This window comes from Trichosporon asahii, assembly GCF_000293215.1.
Source record: "Trichosporon asahii var. asahii CBS 2479 unplaced genomic scaffold scaffold00050, whole genome shotgun sequence".
Taxonomy (NCBI): Eukaryota; Fungi; Basidiomycota; class Tremellomycetes; order Trichosporonales; family Trichosporonaceae; genus Trichosporon; species Trichosporon asahii.
Window position 1 is genome coordinate 1270140 of NW_014040874.1, and position 14746 is coordinate 1284885.

A 14746-nucleotide genomic window follows, 5' to 3' on the forward strand; every position below is an offset into this window, starting at 1 on the left:
CCAGGGCCACCCGTCAAAGTTGCATCCAGCAGACATGACGCCGCCCTGGCTGAAGCGCGTGAAAGCGGAGCCAGATCAGAGATCAACATTTCCCCTTGGTCCCTCCACTTTCGCCTCCTCACGATCGTCACGCCTTCCTCGCACTCCGTCATCGTCAGCAATCAACAATGGCCTCCACGGATCTGACGCCGAGAGGCGTCAAGGCCGTCCACGGCATGGACCCGCAGGTACGTTTGATTCTCCCTGCTGGTGTGGTGACCATTTTCCCTAGTTGACATCCAGAACCTCGTTGAGAAAGTGATCCGCGCCCGTATCTACGACTCGCTGTATTGGAAGGAGCGCTGCTTCGCGCTGAATGGTGAGCTGGTCGTCTTGGTCAAGAGCTGATGTTCAGCTGAGTCGCTCATCGACAAGGCGATTGCGCTGCACGCCATTGGAGGCGTGTACGACCGCCAGACGCCGACGCCGTTCATGTGCCTCCTCCTGAAGTTGCTGCAGATCCAGCCCGAGAAGGAGATCCTGTTCGAGTATCTGCTTGCAGAGGAATTCAAGTGAGTTATCACAGAGTTCGGGCTGTATATGCTTGTTACCACGCGGATGGTTCGCTGGCATCCACACACAGCTTCGAGAGAGTCATACAAGCTGACATCATCAGGTATCTCCGCGCGCTCGCCGCAATGTACATCCGCCTCACCTTCCGGAGTATCGAAGTGTACGAGATCCTCGAGCCTTTAATGAAGGACTACCGCAAGCTGCGCTACCGGCAAGTGGGCGGGTACTACCTGACGACGTTTGACGAGTTCATCGACGACCTCCTGACGCAGGACCGCGTGTGCGATATCATCCTGCCGCGCCTGACGCAGCGCTCCGTCCTCGAGGAAGTTGAGGGCCTGCCGCCGCGCAAGTCGCTGCTGGACGACGACCCGCGGGACAAGTCGCCCGCTAGCTCGAGGGAGAGCTCGCCGGATCTCCGTCGCGGAAGGAGCCGAAGTCGGACGCCGAGCGACAGCGGCAGTGATAGGAGTCGATATGTCTCCCGCTCACCCAGCCGGAGTGACTCTGAAGACGAGGGAGAGGTCGGCGACACGAGGGCGAGATACGTGTCGCGGTCCCCGAGCATGTCACCGGATCGCGCAATGGCGATGCAGGGTGACAAGATCGAGGGCGACGCGTAAGAGGGAAGAACGACGCATGTATCATTAATTCGCTAGAACTAGTAGAGCTCTATATATGTTTCTGCATTCGGGATATCTATTACAAGTCTCACTAATGCTACGTCTCTCATCGCCTGGGGGAGCCGAAGCCCTTGCCCTGTCCGAGTCTCGTCTCGAGCTCGTCGACCTTGGCGCCGAGCTTGGTCGAGTTGGCGTCGATGCTGTGGAGGGCGCGGAGATGCGCGCCGAGGATGGCGGAGAGCTGGTTGATGGGGTCGTCGGGGAGCTGGGTCTGCGCGTCGGCGGCAGTGATGGCGTCGGGCGCCTGCTGAACGCCGGGGTTGCCGGCCGAGAGCTTGTTGACCTCGTCGATCATCTGGGAGAGGTTGCGGCTGATGTCGTCGAGCTGCTTGTTCAGGTCCTCGGCGAGCGCGTACGACTTCTCGCGCTCCCGGTCAGCCGGCATCTTGGCCGTGAGCGGCTTCGTGTCCTTGTCCATGAACGTCGAGATCTCCCGCTCGTAGTGCGTCAGCATGTTGTCGAGCTGCTTCTGTTGCGACTCGATGTAGTCCAGGTTGCGATCGAGCGCGGTTTGGTTTGCCTGCGCATCAAGCACTTGTCGGTGCAAAGCCGCGATTTGGTTGCCGTTCCGCACAAGCACAGTGTCCCACTCGCGCACCTCGCCCGCCTGCTTGTCAAACATCTTCACGCTCTCGTCCAGGTCACGTTGCCAGCCGTCGACAATGTCCTCAAGCGTCTTGCCCCGCAGAATAGACGGGGCACCTTCAGTCGGAGCGGCAGCCGCAGTCTCTCCAGGCTTGGTCGCTGGTGTCGCAGCGCCGGTGCCAGCCATGCTGGCGGTCGCGGCGGGGGTGGCAGCGCCAGTAGCGGGCTTGGAGCCAAACAGGCTACCACCAGCTGCCGGCGTAGCGGCTCCGTCCTTCTTCTCCTCCGCGGGCTTCGGCGCACCGAAGAGCCCTCCAGCGGCCGGGGCGGCAGGGGTAGCAGCACCGTCCTTCTTCTCCTCAGCAGGCTTGGCGCCGAACAGGCTGAATCCGCCTCCAGGGGCGGCAGCGGCAGCAGCACCATCCTTCTTCTCCTCGTCCTTCTTCTCAGCGGGCTTCGCGCCGAACAGGCTGAAGCCACCAGCGGCCGGCGCAGCGGGAGCGGCGGGGGTGGCAGCTCCGTCCTTCTTCTCCTCTGCCGGCTTCGGAGCACCGAAGAGTCCACCAGCAGCGGGCTTCGAGGCATCCGTTGGTGTGGTCGAGGAAGCGGCAGGGGCACCGAAGAGTCCACCGGCCGGCTTCGCGGCGTCTGTCTTGGGCGCGTCGGTCGATCCAGCAGGCTTGGCGCCAAAGAGGCTGAACCCTCCGGCAGCAGGGGCACCTGCGGGCGTGGAGCTGCCGGCCGGCGTCGTGCCGGTGCTACCAGCAGGCTTAGCACCGAAGAGGCCACCGCCAGCGGCGGGGGTAGAGCTGCCGCTGGCAGCGTTGTCAGCGGGCTTGGCACCGAAGAGGCTACCTCCAGACGCGGGAGCAGCCGGGGCCGCCGGAGTCGAGGAAGACGAAGCGTTAGCACCACCTCCGAAGAGGCTTCCTCCTGTCGCGGGCTTGGCTCCGAACAGGCTGCCTCCGGCAGGCGGAGCCGATGACGGCGTCGTAGACGCAGCGGGAGCGCCGAAGAGCGGCTTCGCGGGCGTCGTCGTTCCAGAGTTGTCGGCGGGCTTCGCGCCAAACAGGCTTCCTCCGGCAGCAGGCGTGCTAGCGCCGGCGGGGGGCGTGCCTGCCGCCGGCGTCGTCGATCCGAAAAGTCCTCCAGCGGGCTTGGGAGCCGCAGCACCGCCAGCAGGCTGGCCGAAGAGAGAAGGCGTCGTCGATCCCGATCCGGCGGCGGGCGTGGCCGGCTTCTGGCCGAAGAGACCGCCACCAGCGGCAGGCGTAGTCGATCCACCGCCGAAAAGGCTGCCACCGGTCGCGGGAGTGGAGGATGCTGGCGGGGTGGAGGTCGCACCGCCGCCGAAGAGGCTGCCGCCGGCCGAGGCGGCAGGCTTCTGACCGAACAGACCGCCAGACGCAGGCGCAGATGACTGCGTGTTGCCGAACAATCCGCCAGTGGAGCCGCCCGCGGCGGGCGTCGAAGCGTTGTTATTGTTGTTCGCCTGGCCAAACAGACCGCCGCTGCTCGATCCCGAGCTCGCGTTCGCGCCACCACCGAAGAGACTGCCTCCCGTATTCGTCGTGTTCGTGTTCGAGGCTGCTTGTCAGTTGTTGATCACGGAAGATGAGATAGCAACTCACCACCGCCGAACGAGAAACCTCCTGCAGCTGTTTGTCAGTTAAGCGCGTGAGGTCCGCAACTCACGCTTGTTGGCCTGGCCGAAACCAGATAATCCAGCTGAACGTGAGCTTTACCCTGGAAGCCAACAAAGCTAGCACTCACACATGCTGTGGTCGCGATGGACGGATGGGATGCTGGATTCGAAGGTTGATGATGCTCTGAGATGCAGGCGGTGGTGATCTGAAGTTTGGCGCGCCTGCACGTTGATGTCATGGTTAGGCGTGGAATTTACTCCCGGGCCTACTTCAAAATGAAGCATCACGTCGCTCTTGTGTCACCTCTGACGAAAAGTGAAGCAACAAGGCTGATCGTCGCGACCGTCAACAACCGTCAACACCATCCATCATGTCGGCAGTCAAGGTATGTTGAGGATCCATGATCTCTCGGAGTAGACTGAGGCTCCTCTGAGCTTGTGACAGCTGTGGGACGCTTCCCGATTGTAGCTGACATTCGCAGCCCGTCAACCCGAGACCATTTCTGCAGGACCTGACTGGAAAGACGGTGACGGTCAAGCTCAAGTGGGGCCTGGAGTACCGCGGCTTCCTCGTCTCAACAGACGGATACTTCAACCTGCAGGTGCGTGGAAGAGAGGGCTGGAGCGGGAAGGATGGAAGCTCGGTACGGCAGGACTCGGACTATTGTTGTTGTCTGGTCGACTGCGCGCGTCCCATGTCTTCACCCGCCGCAGCTCGTTCGCCTAAGCTACGTATCGGTGGCATTGTAAGCTGACATTCACAGCTTACCGGAGCTGAGGAGATGGAGAACGGAAAGTCTAATGGACAGCTCGGCGAGGTGTTCATCCGTTGCAACAACGTCCTGTACATTCGGTAAGCTGTTTCTGCATCCGCCTTGCTAACTCTCCAGTGAAGCGAAAGACTAGAAGATGTAGAGCCCATGTTCCCAGGTGTGACTAGTACTGCAGTATGGCTATGCCACGATATCCCATCATTGCCATGACAGGTGTGCTCGTTGCCACTGAGGGTCGACAGCGAGACTTTCTGCCGCTAACGAAGGCGCCGCTCATCAGGGCTGGAGTGACCGAGGACCCGTTTCATCAAATCACAGAGAGAATTAAAGTGGATAAGTAACAATGCCTACATATGACAAGCCATCTACAGGAAGCGCGTCTATTTGTTGATGTGGGTGCCGGCGAGCACGTCGGCGAGGCTGGGATGTTAGCTAGAACTCCAAGGCCACTTTAGCTGCAAAGATACTCACTCGTCGGCCTCCTTGTCGGAGATGGGGGGCTTGCCGTCCGAGACGCCGGCGGCGACGCCGTCGTCCTCGCCCTCGGGAGTCTCCTGCTCCTCGGCCTCCTTCTCCTCCTCTTCCTCCTCCTCGCTCTCGTCCTCCTCGTCCGAGCAGGGCTCCTCCATGTCGTCGACTGAGGGTTAGCTGGGTCGCAACCATCCAGCTGGTACTTACGGTCATCAAGGGCGTCCTCGTTTCCGTGGAGAGCGAGCGCCTTGCGGAGCTCCTCGATGGCCTCGTCCTCGGCGTCGCACTGGTTTCCATTGAGCTCGAGCTCAGTGAGGTTGGTCAGGTGCTGGGCGACGGCGGTGGAGAGGAGCTCGATGGTGCGCTTGTCAAACTCGCCGTACTGGAGCTTGAGGCTCTCGAGCTTGGGGTTGCTGCCGTTGGCGAGGGCGGTTCCGAGAGCGATACCTCCGGCCTTGCCGAGGAGACAGTCGGAGAGGTTGAGGTGGCGGAGGTTGGGCCAGTTCTCGAGGACGCGGACGAGGGCGCGGGTGCCGGAGCGGGTGGCGGTGTTGTCCTGGAGGTCGAGGTGCTCGAGGTCCTTGTTGTGCGCGAGACCCTTGGCGAGCGCCTCAATGCCCTCCATGCGGATACCGTTCTGGGGCATACGGATCTCCTTGAGACCGCCGTGAGCCGCGAAGGCGTCAGCCCAGACCGAGGCCGAGCCGTTCTCGAGACGCGACCGTCCGCACACAACGGTACGGAGCTGGCTCGTCTTGCCCTCCTCCTTCAGGCGGTTGGCGAGCTCGAGGATAGCGCCGGCAATAACCTTGCCGCCCTCGGGGCCGAGACCAGTGTTGTTGAGCTTGATGACCTGGTAGACGTCATTGTTCTTCAGGAAGGAGGTCATCGCGTCGGCGCAGCGGCCACCGAAGGCATTGTCCGAGAGGTCGAGCTCGACCAGACCCTCGTGGTCGATGAGGGCATCGCAAAGCGCGGAAAGAGCCTGCGGGATCTCCGAGATCAGACGACCAGTAAAGATGTCGGCGAGGTCGACGACCTGGTTGTCAGCTACCGGATCACTCCTCCCAGCTTACCCTGAGGCTCTTCTTCTCCTTGAGGACAGCAGCAAGGGCCTCGCACGCCTCGACACCGAGAGAGTTGCCGCCAAAGTGGACCTCCTCGACGTCCGGGAGCTCGGCGAGCTCGGTGAGGTACGGCTCGAGGTCGGCCTTGGTGTTGGCCTTGAGGTTCTTGCCGACGATAGAGAAGACCTTGCCGTCTGCCGAAGACATGTCGATGATGATTAATCTCAAGATAGACAACAACAAAAGTGGTAAGACCTGTTGTCCTGGGCGGCAAAAAGTTGGTTCCTCGTCATAGGGAGTGTCTCGCTCGAGCGCACGGACCGCTGCCTCGGTCGTGCCTGACTGTACCCGCGGAACCTAAACCGCCTTTGGGCGATCGATCGACTGGCAGATAAGACACGGACAGATCTACAGTGTGTACATGCATAACGGATGGGTCTAGACTACAAGGGGTTGTCAATCATTGAAGTGCTTCTTCATGTTCTGCTGAGTCAGCTTGCACTCGATGCTTTGGTTAGCTTACCCAGGGCTCATCATCAGAACTGTACTTGCGAGGGGGGCGCGAGTGTGGCGCGATCGCAGAAGCCACCTTCTGGGCCTTTTGACGCGCTGCCGTCAGTTGCCGAAAGAAGAGATGGGCTTACGGATAGGAAGCATGATACCAAGCTCATAGTTGTTGATCTGGTGTTAATTGCCGGGCCCCGTTCACAACTCACATTAAGGGTTGGCGGTTTGTTCTTGAAGTTCAACGTTCCCCAAGCTGCGGGAGAGAAGTTGTGCGATCCGACATAGAACCACCCGCCGACATCGCTAACCTTCGCCTTCTGCTTTCCCACTGCCTTGGACGATCCCGACGCTCCCAATGTCGTCGGGATCGGCTCGAACATTGCAATCAGCATCTTCGAGTGCATCAGCACACCGCCGCGCTTCGAGTTTGCGTCGTGCAGCAGCGGCTTGGTCTTCTCGTTTTTGTAGTTGCTACCGCAAAACATGGTCCCGCCACCCTGAGAGGTCAGTTATCACGGAGGAAAGATCAACTCACGTCTCTTCCGCCGATGCTAGCGTCCACCGTCGCCAGCGAGGGGAAGACGACCTTCATAGGCGGCCAAGTGGTCGCTTTCGGCAGTGCCGCGATGGATTTCAAATCCTTCCCACAAACGCACTGGTAGAAGTTGCGCATCCAGTCCATGCCATACTTTCCCAACGACGACCCCTGATGTCAGCTCAAGCACAACTTTCAACAGCGTACCTGGTACTCCGCCACCACACGCTCGCCAGCTCCGGGCAGCCATCCTTCCTCCTGCACGACCTGTCCGAGGCGGCCGATACCCCACTTGCTCATGTCATGGAAACCCTCATACTTGCCCGCAATGCTGATGACCAGCCGCGCCTTGACGCGCGACCAATCCCACTTGCCAAAGTCGGTGTAGCTCGGGTCAGACGAGATGGGAACCTGGCTGCCGAGCGGGTGTGTCTGACGCATGAACTCGATCCCCTTATGGATCTTGAGATGCTTGAACAGGTCGGCAAACTGCTGCGGGAAGTCGGGGAGGTGCCAGTCCGGCGAGTGGCCCGCCTTGTTAGGGAGGACGTCCTGGACGAAGACCGTGTTCTCAATACGCTCCCAGTCGTAGTCGACCATGTTGGCGGTCATGATTGCGACGCGCAGCCGGCCCGTCTTGTAGAAGACGAAGGCCCATTTCTGGTGCTCACTCCTGCTGGTTAGTAGCCTGCAGCCGCCGTAACCATACCCATCCTTCCCCGCCATGTCCGGGTAGATGTGCACCTCGCCCTCGTCGCTGATGGTCAACTTGCCAGACTTGCGGCGCCGGTCCCACTGGTCGCCTGGAGGACGGCAAACACGGATCGTCGGGCACAAGTCGGTCTGGGGAAGGAAGCCCGAGTCCATGAACATGCCATCCCAGCAAAAGGAAGACATGATAAGGAAGTCAATCTGTTCAGGCTGCGCGTCAGCTATACCAACAATCCCGGAGCTCACGTTACCAAACACGTCGCGAGGGGAAAACGTCGGATCGCCGGTCGCCTTGCCGATCTTGAGGGCGACGTGTCGCAGCTCTCCGTCGAGGTAGTACTCCCCAGCGGCGTCGCGAGGGAAGGGCCCGCGACCCTGGTACGGGTGGTCGCTTTGGGGCGATCTGGGTGGCGAGGAAGGTCCAGCGCGAGAGGAAGGGCCGGGTCGCGACAAAGGCGGGGGACGAGGGTTGGAAGCGGGCGCAGGGGAGTCCTTAGCTGCCCCTTCACCGTTCGAGTTCTGCCTGGCGGCAAGCCGGGCGAGACGTTCCTTCTCCATCTGAGCGCGGTCGATACCCAACGCCCCGAGGCCGACTGGACGAGCGGGTTCGGCGGGTCGTTCAGGGGCAGGACTGTTGGGGAGCGTGGACGGGGCGGAACCGGCTGCAGAGCCACTATCAAGGCGCAGACGCTTGCGGCGCTCCAACTCTTCCTTGCGCGAAGCTTCGAGGGCGGCGTTCATGCGGTCGATCTCGCCGTCCGAGTCGCTGTCGTACGGAGTCGCCTCTCGTTTCCGGGAGGCAGCGATGGCCCTGGATGTCAGCTTTGCTTCTCGTGAGGAGACAGCGGAAAGGGAGAGAAGACAAACGTACTGTGCTATCTGCCTACGCTCCTCCTCTGGCGTTTCTGAGCGGGCGCGCTTGCGGGGCGTAGTCTGTTCTGCTTCCGCCTTGCTCATGGCCAGGACGGCCTGAAGCTCATCGTCGTCGTCGTCAAGCACGATTGGATCGTCGGCGCGGCCCGTGGCCTGTTGGTCTTGCATTGAGAGAGCAATGGCCCTGGATGTCAGTTCAACTACGGCCCTGCAAACTCACTTGGCCAGATCATCGTCCTCTTGCGACCGGCCGCGCGACTCGGTCAGGTGCCGCGAGTTGGACGCGGAAGCACTCGGCCCCGCCACCTTCCATGTACGCCATGCTGCTCTGTTTCGTCAGAAAGAGAAATGAGGAGTGGGAGGAAGACATACCGACGCAATTCATGGTAGTCGACGCCGTCATCGACGTCGCCGAAGATATCGAAAAAGTGCGCGTCAAAGTCCGCGTTGTCGCCTGCGCGCGGCGGCGGGCCGGGATCGGCGGGCGTTGCAGCACCGAACGCGCCGAAGCTGGACGTTAGCTAATAGGGCACGGGCCGTGAAAGCTGCAACTCACCCTCCAAGAGCGCGCTCGTGACGCTCGTCGTCCGAGTTGTCGTCCATGGCCGCGAAGGTGAGAAAGAGGCAATATTGTTTTGACGGCGCTTCATGACGCAAGTAGGGTTTGCCGCTGGACAATGGGTGACTGGATTTCGGTCCTCAGGCACGAACATCAGTGCTCGCCACGTGGCCGGCCCAACCTGTCAAGCGCGTTCGTCATCTTGTCTCGTGCTGTCTTCCAGCTCATCTTCGACAGCGACGGCCGAAACGACGAAAACACTTGCAGCAGTGCGACCCTCTCTCGCCTTTCACGACCCGCATACCCCGCTTCCTCGAAACAGAACCTCGCTTTCGAACCTTCGGACGGACGACATCACGAACACTTGAGTCGCCATGTTCGGCCTCGGGTACATCTTCAAGATCACGCTTCTGCTCGTGAACGCGGTCGCGATTCTGAATGAGGAGCGATTCCTCGCCAGGAGTGCGTATCTCATGACCTCTATGAAATCACTGAGAGGACTAACGCTGTCGTTAGGCGCACTTCAGCTGACGCACAGTTGGGTGGTCCACCGCTGGTAACCCGAACGCGAACGCCGGCTTTGGCAGCGTCGACAACCCCGACTCGTTCGGACAGGAGGGACAGAGCATGAAGGCCAAGGCTGTGAACCTGATCGCGGCGGTGCGGACGCTTCTGCGCAGTGAGTATACGGTCCAGATGACCTCGACTCGCTCCGTTGAGCGCTCGGGTTTGAGCCCTCGGTGCCTCGGGGGAAGACGATCACATGCATCGTATCGCGACTGTGCACGATTAACTGGAACGACGAAGGGAGGGAAGATGCTGACGAATCACAGTACCCCTTATCGTGGTTAACATTGCCTTGTAAGTTCGCTGCGAAGGTCTCTGAGATCGATAGCTGACAGGCAACAGCATATTGTATCTGATTGTACTTGGATGAGCTTGAGAGGAGAGGACGTGGATATGCATAGACTAATGTACACTGGCTCTGACGCATCTCTGACCCTGCCAGATCTGTATGTTCTTCGCCAGAGGGATGGTAAGTTGATCGTCATCGCATATTTATGTGCCAGACCGTCCCATTTGGCTCTCGCGCTCGTCTCGCTCGCCCGTCCGCAACACTACATGCATAGATCAGCACAGATGAATGCGCGGCCACTAATTACGGTCTAATACAGTAGCTATCAAGCGGGTATCCTTTTAACGGTATCGTTTGTCGTCAGATCGTGGCTATATAGGGAGACAGTGGCCTAGACTGGGGCCGAGCCTGTGCCGTTGAGGCAAGGTGTGAGCGAGGCGAGCGAGTTGCTCGAGCCGTGCGGCTCGCAGCTCCTCAAACCTGGCAGCAGATCGCTGGACGCTTAGTTGCTCTCGTCGTCCGTGGTCAGGGCCTTGCTCCGGCTGCGCGTGACGCGCATCGGGCTGTCGACGCCGAGCTCGGAGGCAGCGACCGACTTGCGCGTGCGGCGGCGCGGGGTCGCGGCGGCAGCTCCGTTGCCCTCGTCAGCAGACGAGGCCTCCTTGGCGGCGAGGCGGCCCGACTTGCGGGGGGGGAAACGGCTGGCAAATGGTAAACGCAAATGCAAACGAGGTGGAGACGCAGAGTGGAGGTGCCGTTGAGGCAAGGTGTGAGCGAGGCGAGCGAGTTGCTCGAGCCGTGCGGCTCGCAGCTCCTCAAACCTGGCAGCAGATCGCTGGACGCTTAGTTGCTCTCGTCGTCCGTGGTCAGGGCCTTGCTCCGGCTGCGCGTGACGCGCATCGGGCTGTCGACGCCGAGCTCGGAGGCAGCGACCGACTTGCGCGTGCGGCGGCGCGGGGTCGCGGCGGCAGCTCCGTTGCCCTCGTCAGCAGACGAGGCCTCCTTGGCGGCGAGGCGGCCCGACTTGCGGGGGGTGCCGGCCGTGGCGGTGGTGGAGGCGGTGACGGAGGCCGAAGCGACGGTGCGCTTCTTCTTGGGGGTAGAGGGAGCCTCAACGACAACATCCTTCTCTTTGGCGGCAGCGGCGTTCGAGTAGATCGCACTCGTGAAGGGGCCCTCGTACTTGAGCGCGATGGAGTAGACGGTCCAGACGAGGGCCGAGAGCAGAAGACCAGCGGGCGACTCGGACCATAGGGCAATGCCGAGGAAGGCCATGAACGAACCGACGTACATGGGGTCCTCGAGGACGTTGAAGGGGAAGCAGGTGACGCGCTCCTTCATGAGGATACCGCAGTAGTCGCCGAGGTAAGTGCCGACGATGCCGAGGGCGTACATCGAGGTGACGACAAAGACCTGGCCCGAGGCGAAGAGGGCAACGGCGACGGCCTTAACAACGGGGTTGTGCAGCACCTCCCAGTGCGGCTGCTGGCGCAGAGCACGCTCGTACCTGGGCGTCAGCCGGAGCACAGATACCCGGTACTCACAGGTGGTCACGGAGGATGCCGAGCGAGAAAATCGTGACGAAGAAGAAGTACGTGGCAGCGAGGGGACCACCGAGAAGCTTGTTCAGCGTCTTGTTGCGGTACTCTGGGTTGTCAGTATGCAACGCGGACGGCAGAGGGCGCAGGGGTACTCACCATTGCGGGCCGTCACGTTCCAGTAGAGGGGGTTGAAGACGATGGCGGCGGCGGCGATCCAGAAGCTCGGCTGCGAGAAGTCGATGAGGTGCGGGAACTCGGCGTAGCGGTACCCCGACGTGTTGAGGGGGAGGTACGCCGCGATCTTGGGCGGGATGAGCTCGATGATGGCGTCCATGACCGGTGTCGAGGGGTTGAAAGGAACTTTTGGGCAAGTTCGGATAACGCTGCTGGATGATAGCTAGTCGCTGGTCGCTGCGTGCTGGCGTAGGGCGAGTGGCTGCTTCGATGAGCGAATGGGAAGAAAGGCGCGATGGTAGGCGTCCCGGAACCATACGTGTTTGTTTACACACCTCGTGGCGACCCCCAAGCGCGTGTTCAGGGTCCCATCAGCTTCAACTCCGTAACTCCGCCCCAGGTGGCTCGCACCGGAGTTGTGAATGCAGTCGTGATGATGCATGCGATGATGGGGTGATGCAGTGATGAGTGGTACAAGGATGCTACAAGATGTCTATTGCTTCGGTTCCGCGTCGAGCACGGCGACACTCTCCCATTTCTTCCTCCTCGCGTCGCGGGACGCCTCCTCGGGCGTGCTCCATTCGAGTTTAGGCTTGCGGGGCGGCTCGTCAAAGAGCGCCTCGAGATCCGCATCGAGCTCGGCGTGCGTGTCCTTCTTCTTCTTTTTGTTTAGCACGGGCATGTGCTCAAGACATGCCTCGAGCATCTTCTCCGTGCGGCTTTTCATCTCCGCCGCGAGCTCGCGGTCGGGGAAGGCCAGTTCGAAGCGGAACGACAGCCACAGATAGTTGACGAGGCACTTGTGCAGCGACTCGAGCTCCGGTACCTTCTGGATAAGAACGCGGCGTTCGTGCGACTGGGGCGGGACCTTGGGCGGGCCGTCCAGCTTGGCCATGAGCTTCTCGATAACGTCGAGGGAGTTCAGCAGACCGGTCCTCTGAATCGCCGCGTGCAGGTCCACGTGGTACTCCTTCGCATACTGCCAAACCATGGTCGAGAAGAATCTGACAGTCTTCTCGTCGCGGGCCGGCAGCGGCGCATTGGCGAGCAGCTGCAGCTCGCTCAACGTCAGGATGTTGCGGAACGGTTCCAGGATAGGCGCGATGGTGGTCTTGCTAGTTGACGAAGCAAGCACAGTGCGCGGCGGCAGCTTGGCCAGCGCCCAGAAGTGCTCGATGAGGCTTTCAAAGGACGTCTTGGCGGGAAGTAGGGGCTGGAGGGCTGTAAGAGCCTCGGACGGAGGCTCGATGACGGCCCGCTTCACGGAGGGAAGCGTACGGCCGAGTAGGCTCTTGAGGAGCGCAAAGTCGTCCTCGTGCAGCGTCGTCACCGTTCCTCCAGTGTCGCCAGGAGCATCGCCCGTCGTGGCCGTGTCGACTGCAGCAGAAGTGCGCTGCTGTCCGAATCTTCCGGCACGGCCCGCAATCTGCTTCGCAGACGACACCGACAGGGGCACCTCCTGCTGCCGTTCCACTTCCAAAGCGTCTCAAAGATGATGCGGTTGATCTTGAGGTTCAATCCCATGCCGACGGCGTCACTCGCGACGAGAACCTGGGCACGACCTTCGTTGAAGTCGCGCGCCTGCTCGGCGCGAGTCTCTGGGGGGAGCGCGCCGTAAACAACGGCAGCCTTTGTGCCCAGTTGGCGCTCGATCTGGTTCTTCAGGGCGAAAACGTTTGAACGTGAAAAGGTAACGACGCAGTCGCCGGCCTGAACCTTCTTCATGTCGCTGTGCAGCGACTTGTCTGCAATCTTGAGCGGTGTCAGGCGGCTGTACTTGTGCACGGTGAGAGTGTCGCCCTTGAAGCCGGCAATCATCTCGTGCAAAAGCTTCTCGGTCGTCTCGTCGCCGCAGAGGTGGATCTCCTTCGCTGCAACACCCATGACAGCGTTTGCCCACGCGGCGCCGCGCTCCGAGTCGCCGAGCATCTGGATCTCGTCGATGACGACGACGTCCCATGGCTCACCGCCCATGAAGCCCTGCAGAGGCATCATCTCCACCGTGCAGCTCATGAGTCCCGCGTCCTGCGCAACGAGTCGTCGCTCCTCGCCCGTAAGCAAGTTGCACGCCCTTCCCTCGCCATCCATTCCTCCGACGGTGCCGAGGTTGATGCGCTCCCATACCTCATGCGCGAGCAGTCGGAGCGGTCCGGCATACACACCCGTCTTGGCTTTCGAGAGCGCCTTCAGTGCGCTGTATGTCTTGCCAGAGTTTGTCGGACCCATGTGCAAATGGAAGTTACGGTTCATCGATCGCGCAGCGACATGGGTCTGCGCGACATTGCTGATGTCGGTGATCTGCAGCAGCGCTCGCAGCCGCGAGTGCAAGTTCTCCATGCGCGGGTTCTCGCAGGTGAACGTCAGGAAGCGACGGAGAATGGCGGACTCGAACACCGAAGACCACTGGCCAGACTCGAACGCCAGGCTGAGAGCCTCAGCATCCCATCCCTGGCTCTGAAGGAACTGCTTGATCGTCATATCGCCGCGGTCGTCCTTCAACCTTCGGCGGGTGCGGTCGGCCCACGGCATGAGGGTTTCGAGAATGTCGCCTTCCTCGAATCCGTAGGCTTTCAGAAACTCGTTAGCTCGATCAGACAGGGCCCAGCGCTCTATCCGGTCGTCGAGCGTCTTGATCAAGTCCTCGGGTCGTGGCGCCTGCGGCTCTGCAACGGCAGCGGCGTTGCCTCGCTTACGAGGCTGATACTCGTTGCCCCGCGCGAACCCCTTGCCCCTCTGATTCTTCTCGTTGTTCCACGGTTTCCGACCCGTTCGCGATGGTGCGGCGCCGAAATCGATTGTTCGTCCCCGCGAATCCCGTTCCCGCAACGTCGAGCGGCTTCCTCGAGATGTCGGGACTGTGGTTGCGAACGAGCGAGTCGCCATGACTGCGGCAGCGCTTCTGCGTGCGCAGAGCACGCATGCCTGCCTTGAGAGCGCCATGTTTCGGCAGACAGGCGATGCGAATGTTCGGAGGTGATGCGGTGATCGAGGCGGTTAACTAGCAGCGAGTCCAATCGATTATCGGTCTCGAACTTTTGTAGGATCGGCTCAAGTCGAAGGGCGGAGGTCCACAGATAACCGCCCACGTGCCGGGGAAGATCTTGATGAAGTTGAGAGTGGGGGCGTAATAAGGATCAGGCACCTCAGGCACAGCTACGTCAAGGTGAGGCGCAGCAGGCCCGGTCGCCCAAGAACCGAGCGAGCGAAGGGGGAT

The 14746-nt window shown here is 61.0% G+C and overlaps 7 protein-coding genes across 7 annotated transcripts; 3 read left to right on the top strand and 4 right to left on the bottom strand.

Moving 5' to 3' along the window:
* Positions 1–167: 167 nt before the first annotated feature.
* A1Q1_01664 (uncharacterized protein) lies at positions 168–1175 on the top strand (the record flags this gene model as incomplete). Its single annotated transcript, XM_014324703.1, has 3 exons — positions 168–227; positions 283–358; positions 415–1175. The coding sequence occupies 3 exons, from the start codon at positions 168–170 to the stop codon at positions 1173–1175; spliced, it is 897 nt and encodes a 298-aa protein (XP_014180178.1).
* Positions 1176–1281: 106 nt separating this feature from the next.
* Positions 1282–3597, bottom strand: A1Q1_01665 (uncharacterized protein; the record flags this gene model as incomplete). Its single annotated transcript, XM_014324704.1, has 4 exons — positions 1282–3407; positions 3452–3472; positions 3516–3548; positions 3594–3597. The coding sequence occupies 4 exons, from the start codon at positions 3595–3597 to the stop codon at positions 1282–1284; spliced, it is 2184 nt and encodes a 727-aa protein (XP_014180179.1).
* Positions 3598–3836: 239 nt separating this feature from the next.
* Positions 3837–4579, top strand: A1Q1_01666 (mRNA processing-related protein; the record flags this gene model as incomplete). Its single annotated transcript, XM_014324705.1, has 4 exons — positions 3837–3851; positions 3948–4067; positions 4230–4318; positions 4414–4579. 4 exons carry the CDS (start codon positions 3837–3839, stop codon positions 4577–4579), a joined length of 390 nt encoding a protein of 129 aa, XP_014180180.1.
* Positions 4580–4618: 39 nt separating this feature from the next.
* Positions 4619–9005, bottom strand: A1Q1_01667 (Ran GTPase activator; the record flags this gene model as incomplete). Its single annotated transcript, XM_014324706.1, has 11 exons — positions 4619–4658; positions 4710–4875; positions 4917–5694; positions 5786–6133; positions 6300–6374; positions 6493–6536; positions 6592–6754; positions 6819–6971; positions 7026–8586; positions 8775–8912; positions 8959–9005. 11 exons carry the CDS (start codon positions 9003–9005, stop codon positions 4619–4621), a joined length of 3513 nt encoding a protein of 1170 aa, XP_014180181.1.
* A 330-nt stretch (positions 9006–9335) lies between these two features.
* A1Q1_01668 (uncharacterized protein) lies at positions 9336–9754 on the top strand (the record flags this gene model as incomplete). The annotated part of the gene is made up of 3 exons (XM_014324707.1): positions 9336–9423; positions 9500–9640; positions 9696–9754. The coding sequence occupies 3 exons, from the start codon at positions 9336–9338 to the stop codon at positions 9752–9754; spliced, it is 288 nt and encodes a 95-aa protein (XP_014180182.1).
* A 906-nt stretch (positions 9755–10660) lies between these two features.
* On the bottom strand, positions 10661–11692 carry A1Q1_01669 (phosphatidyl-N-methylethanolamine N-methyltransferase; the record flags this gene model as incomplete). Its single annotated transcript, XM_014324708.1, has 3 exons — positions 10661–11324; positions 11413–11464; positions 11515–11692. The coding sequence occupies 3 exons, from the start codon at positions 11690–11692 to the stop codon at positions 10661–10663; spliced, it is 894 nt and encodes a 297-aa protein (XP_014180183.1).
* Positions 11693–12025: 333 nt separating this feature from the next.
* On the bottom strand, positions 12026–14415 carry A1Q1_01670 (RNA helicase like protein; the record flags this gene model as incomplete). The annotated part of the gene is made up of 2 exons (XM_014324709.1): positions 12026–12909; positions 12981–14415. 2 exons carry the CDS (start codon positions 14413–14415, stop codon positions 12026–12028), a joined length of 2319 nt encoding a protein of 772 aa, XP_014180184.1.
* Between the last annotated feature and the right edge of the window lie 331 nt (positions 14416–14746).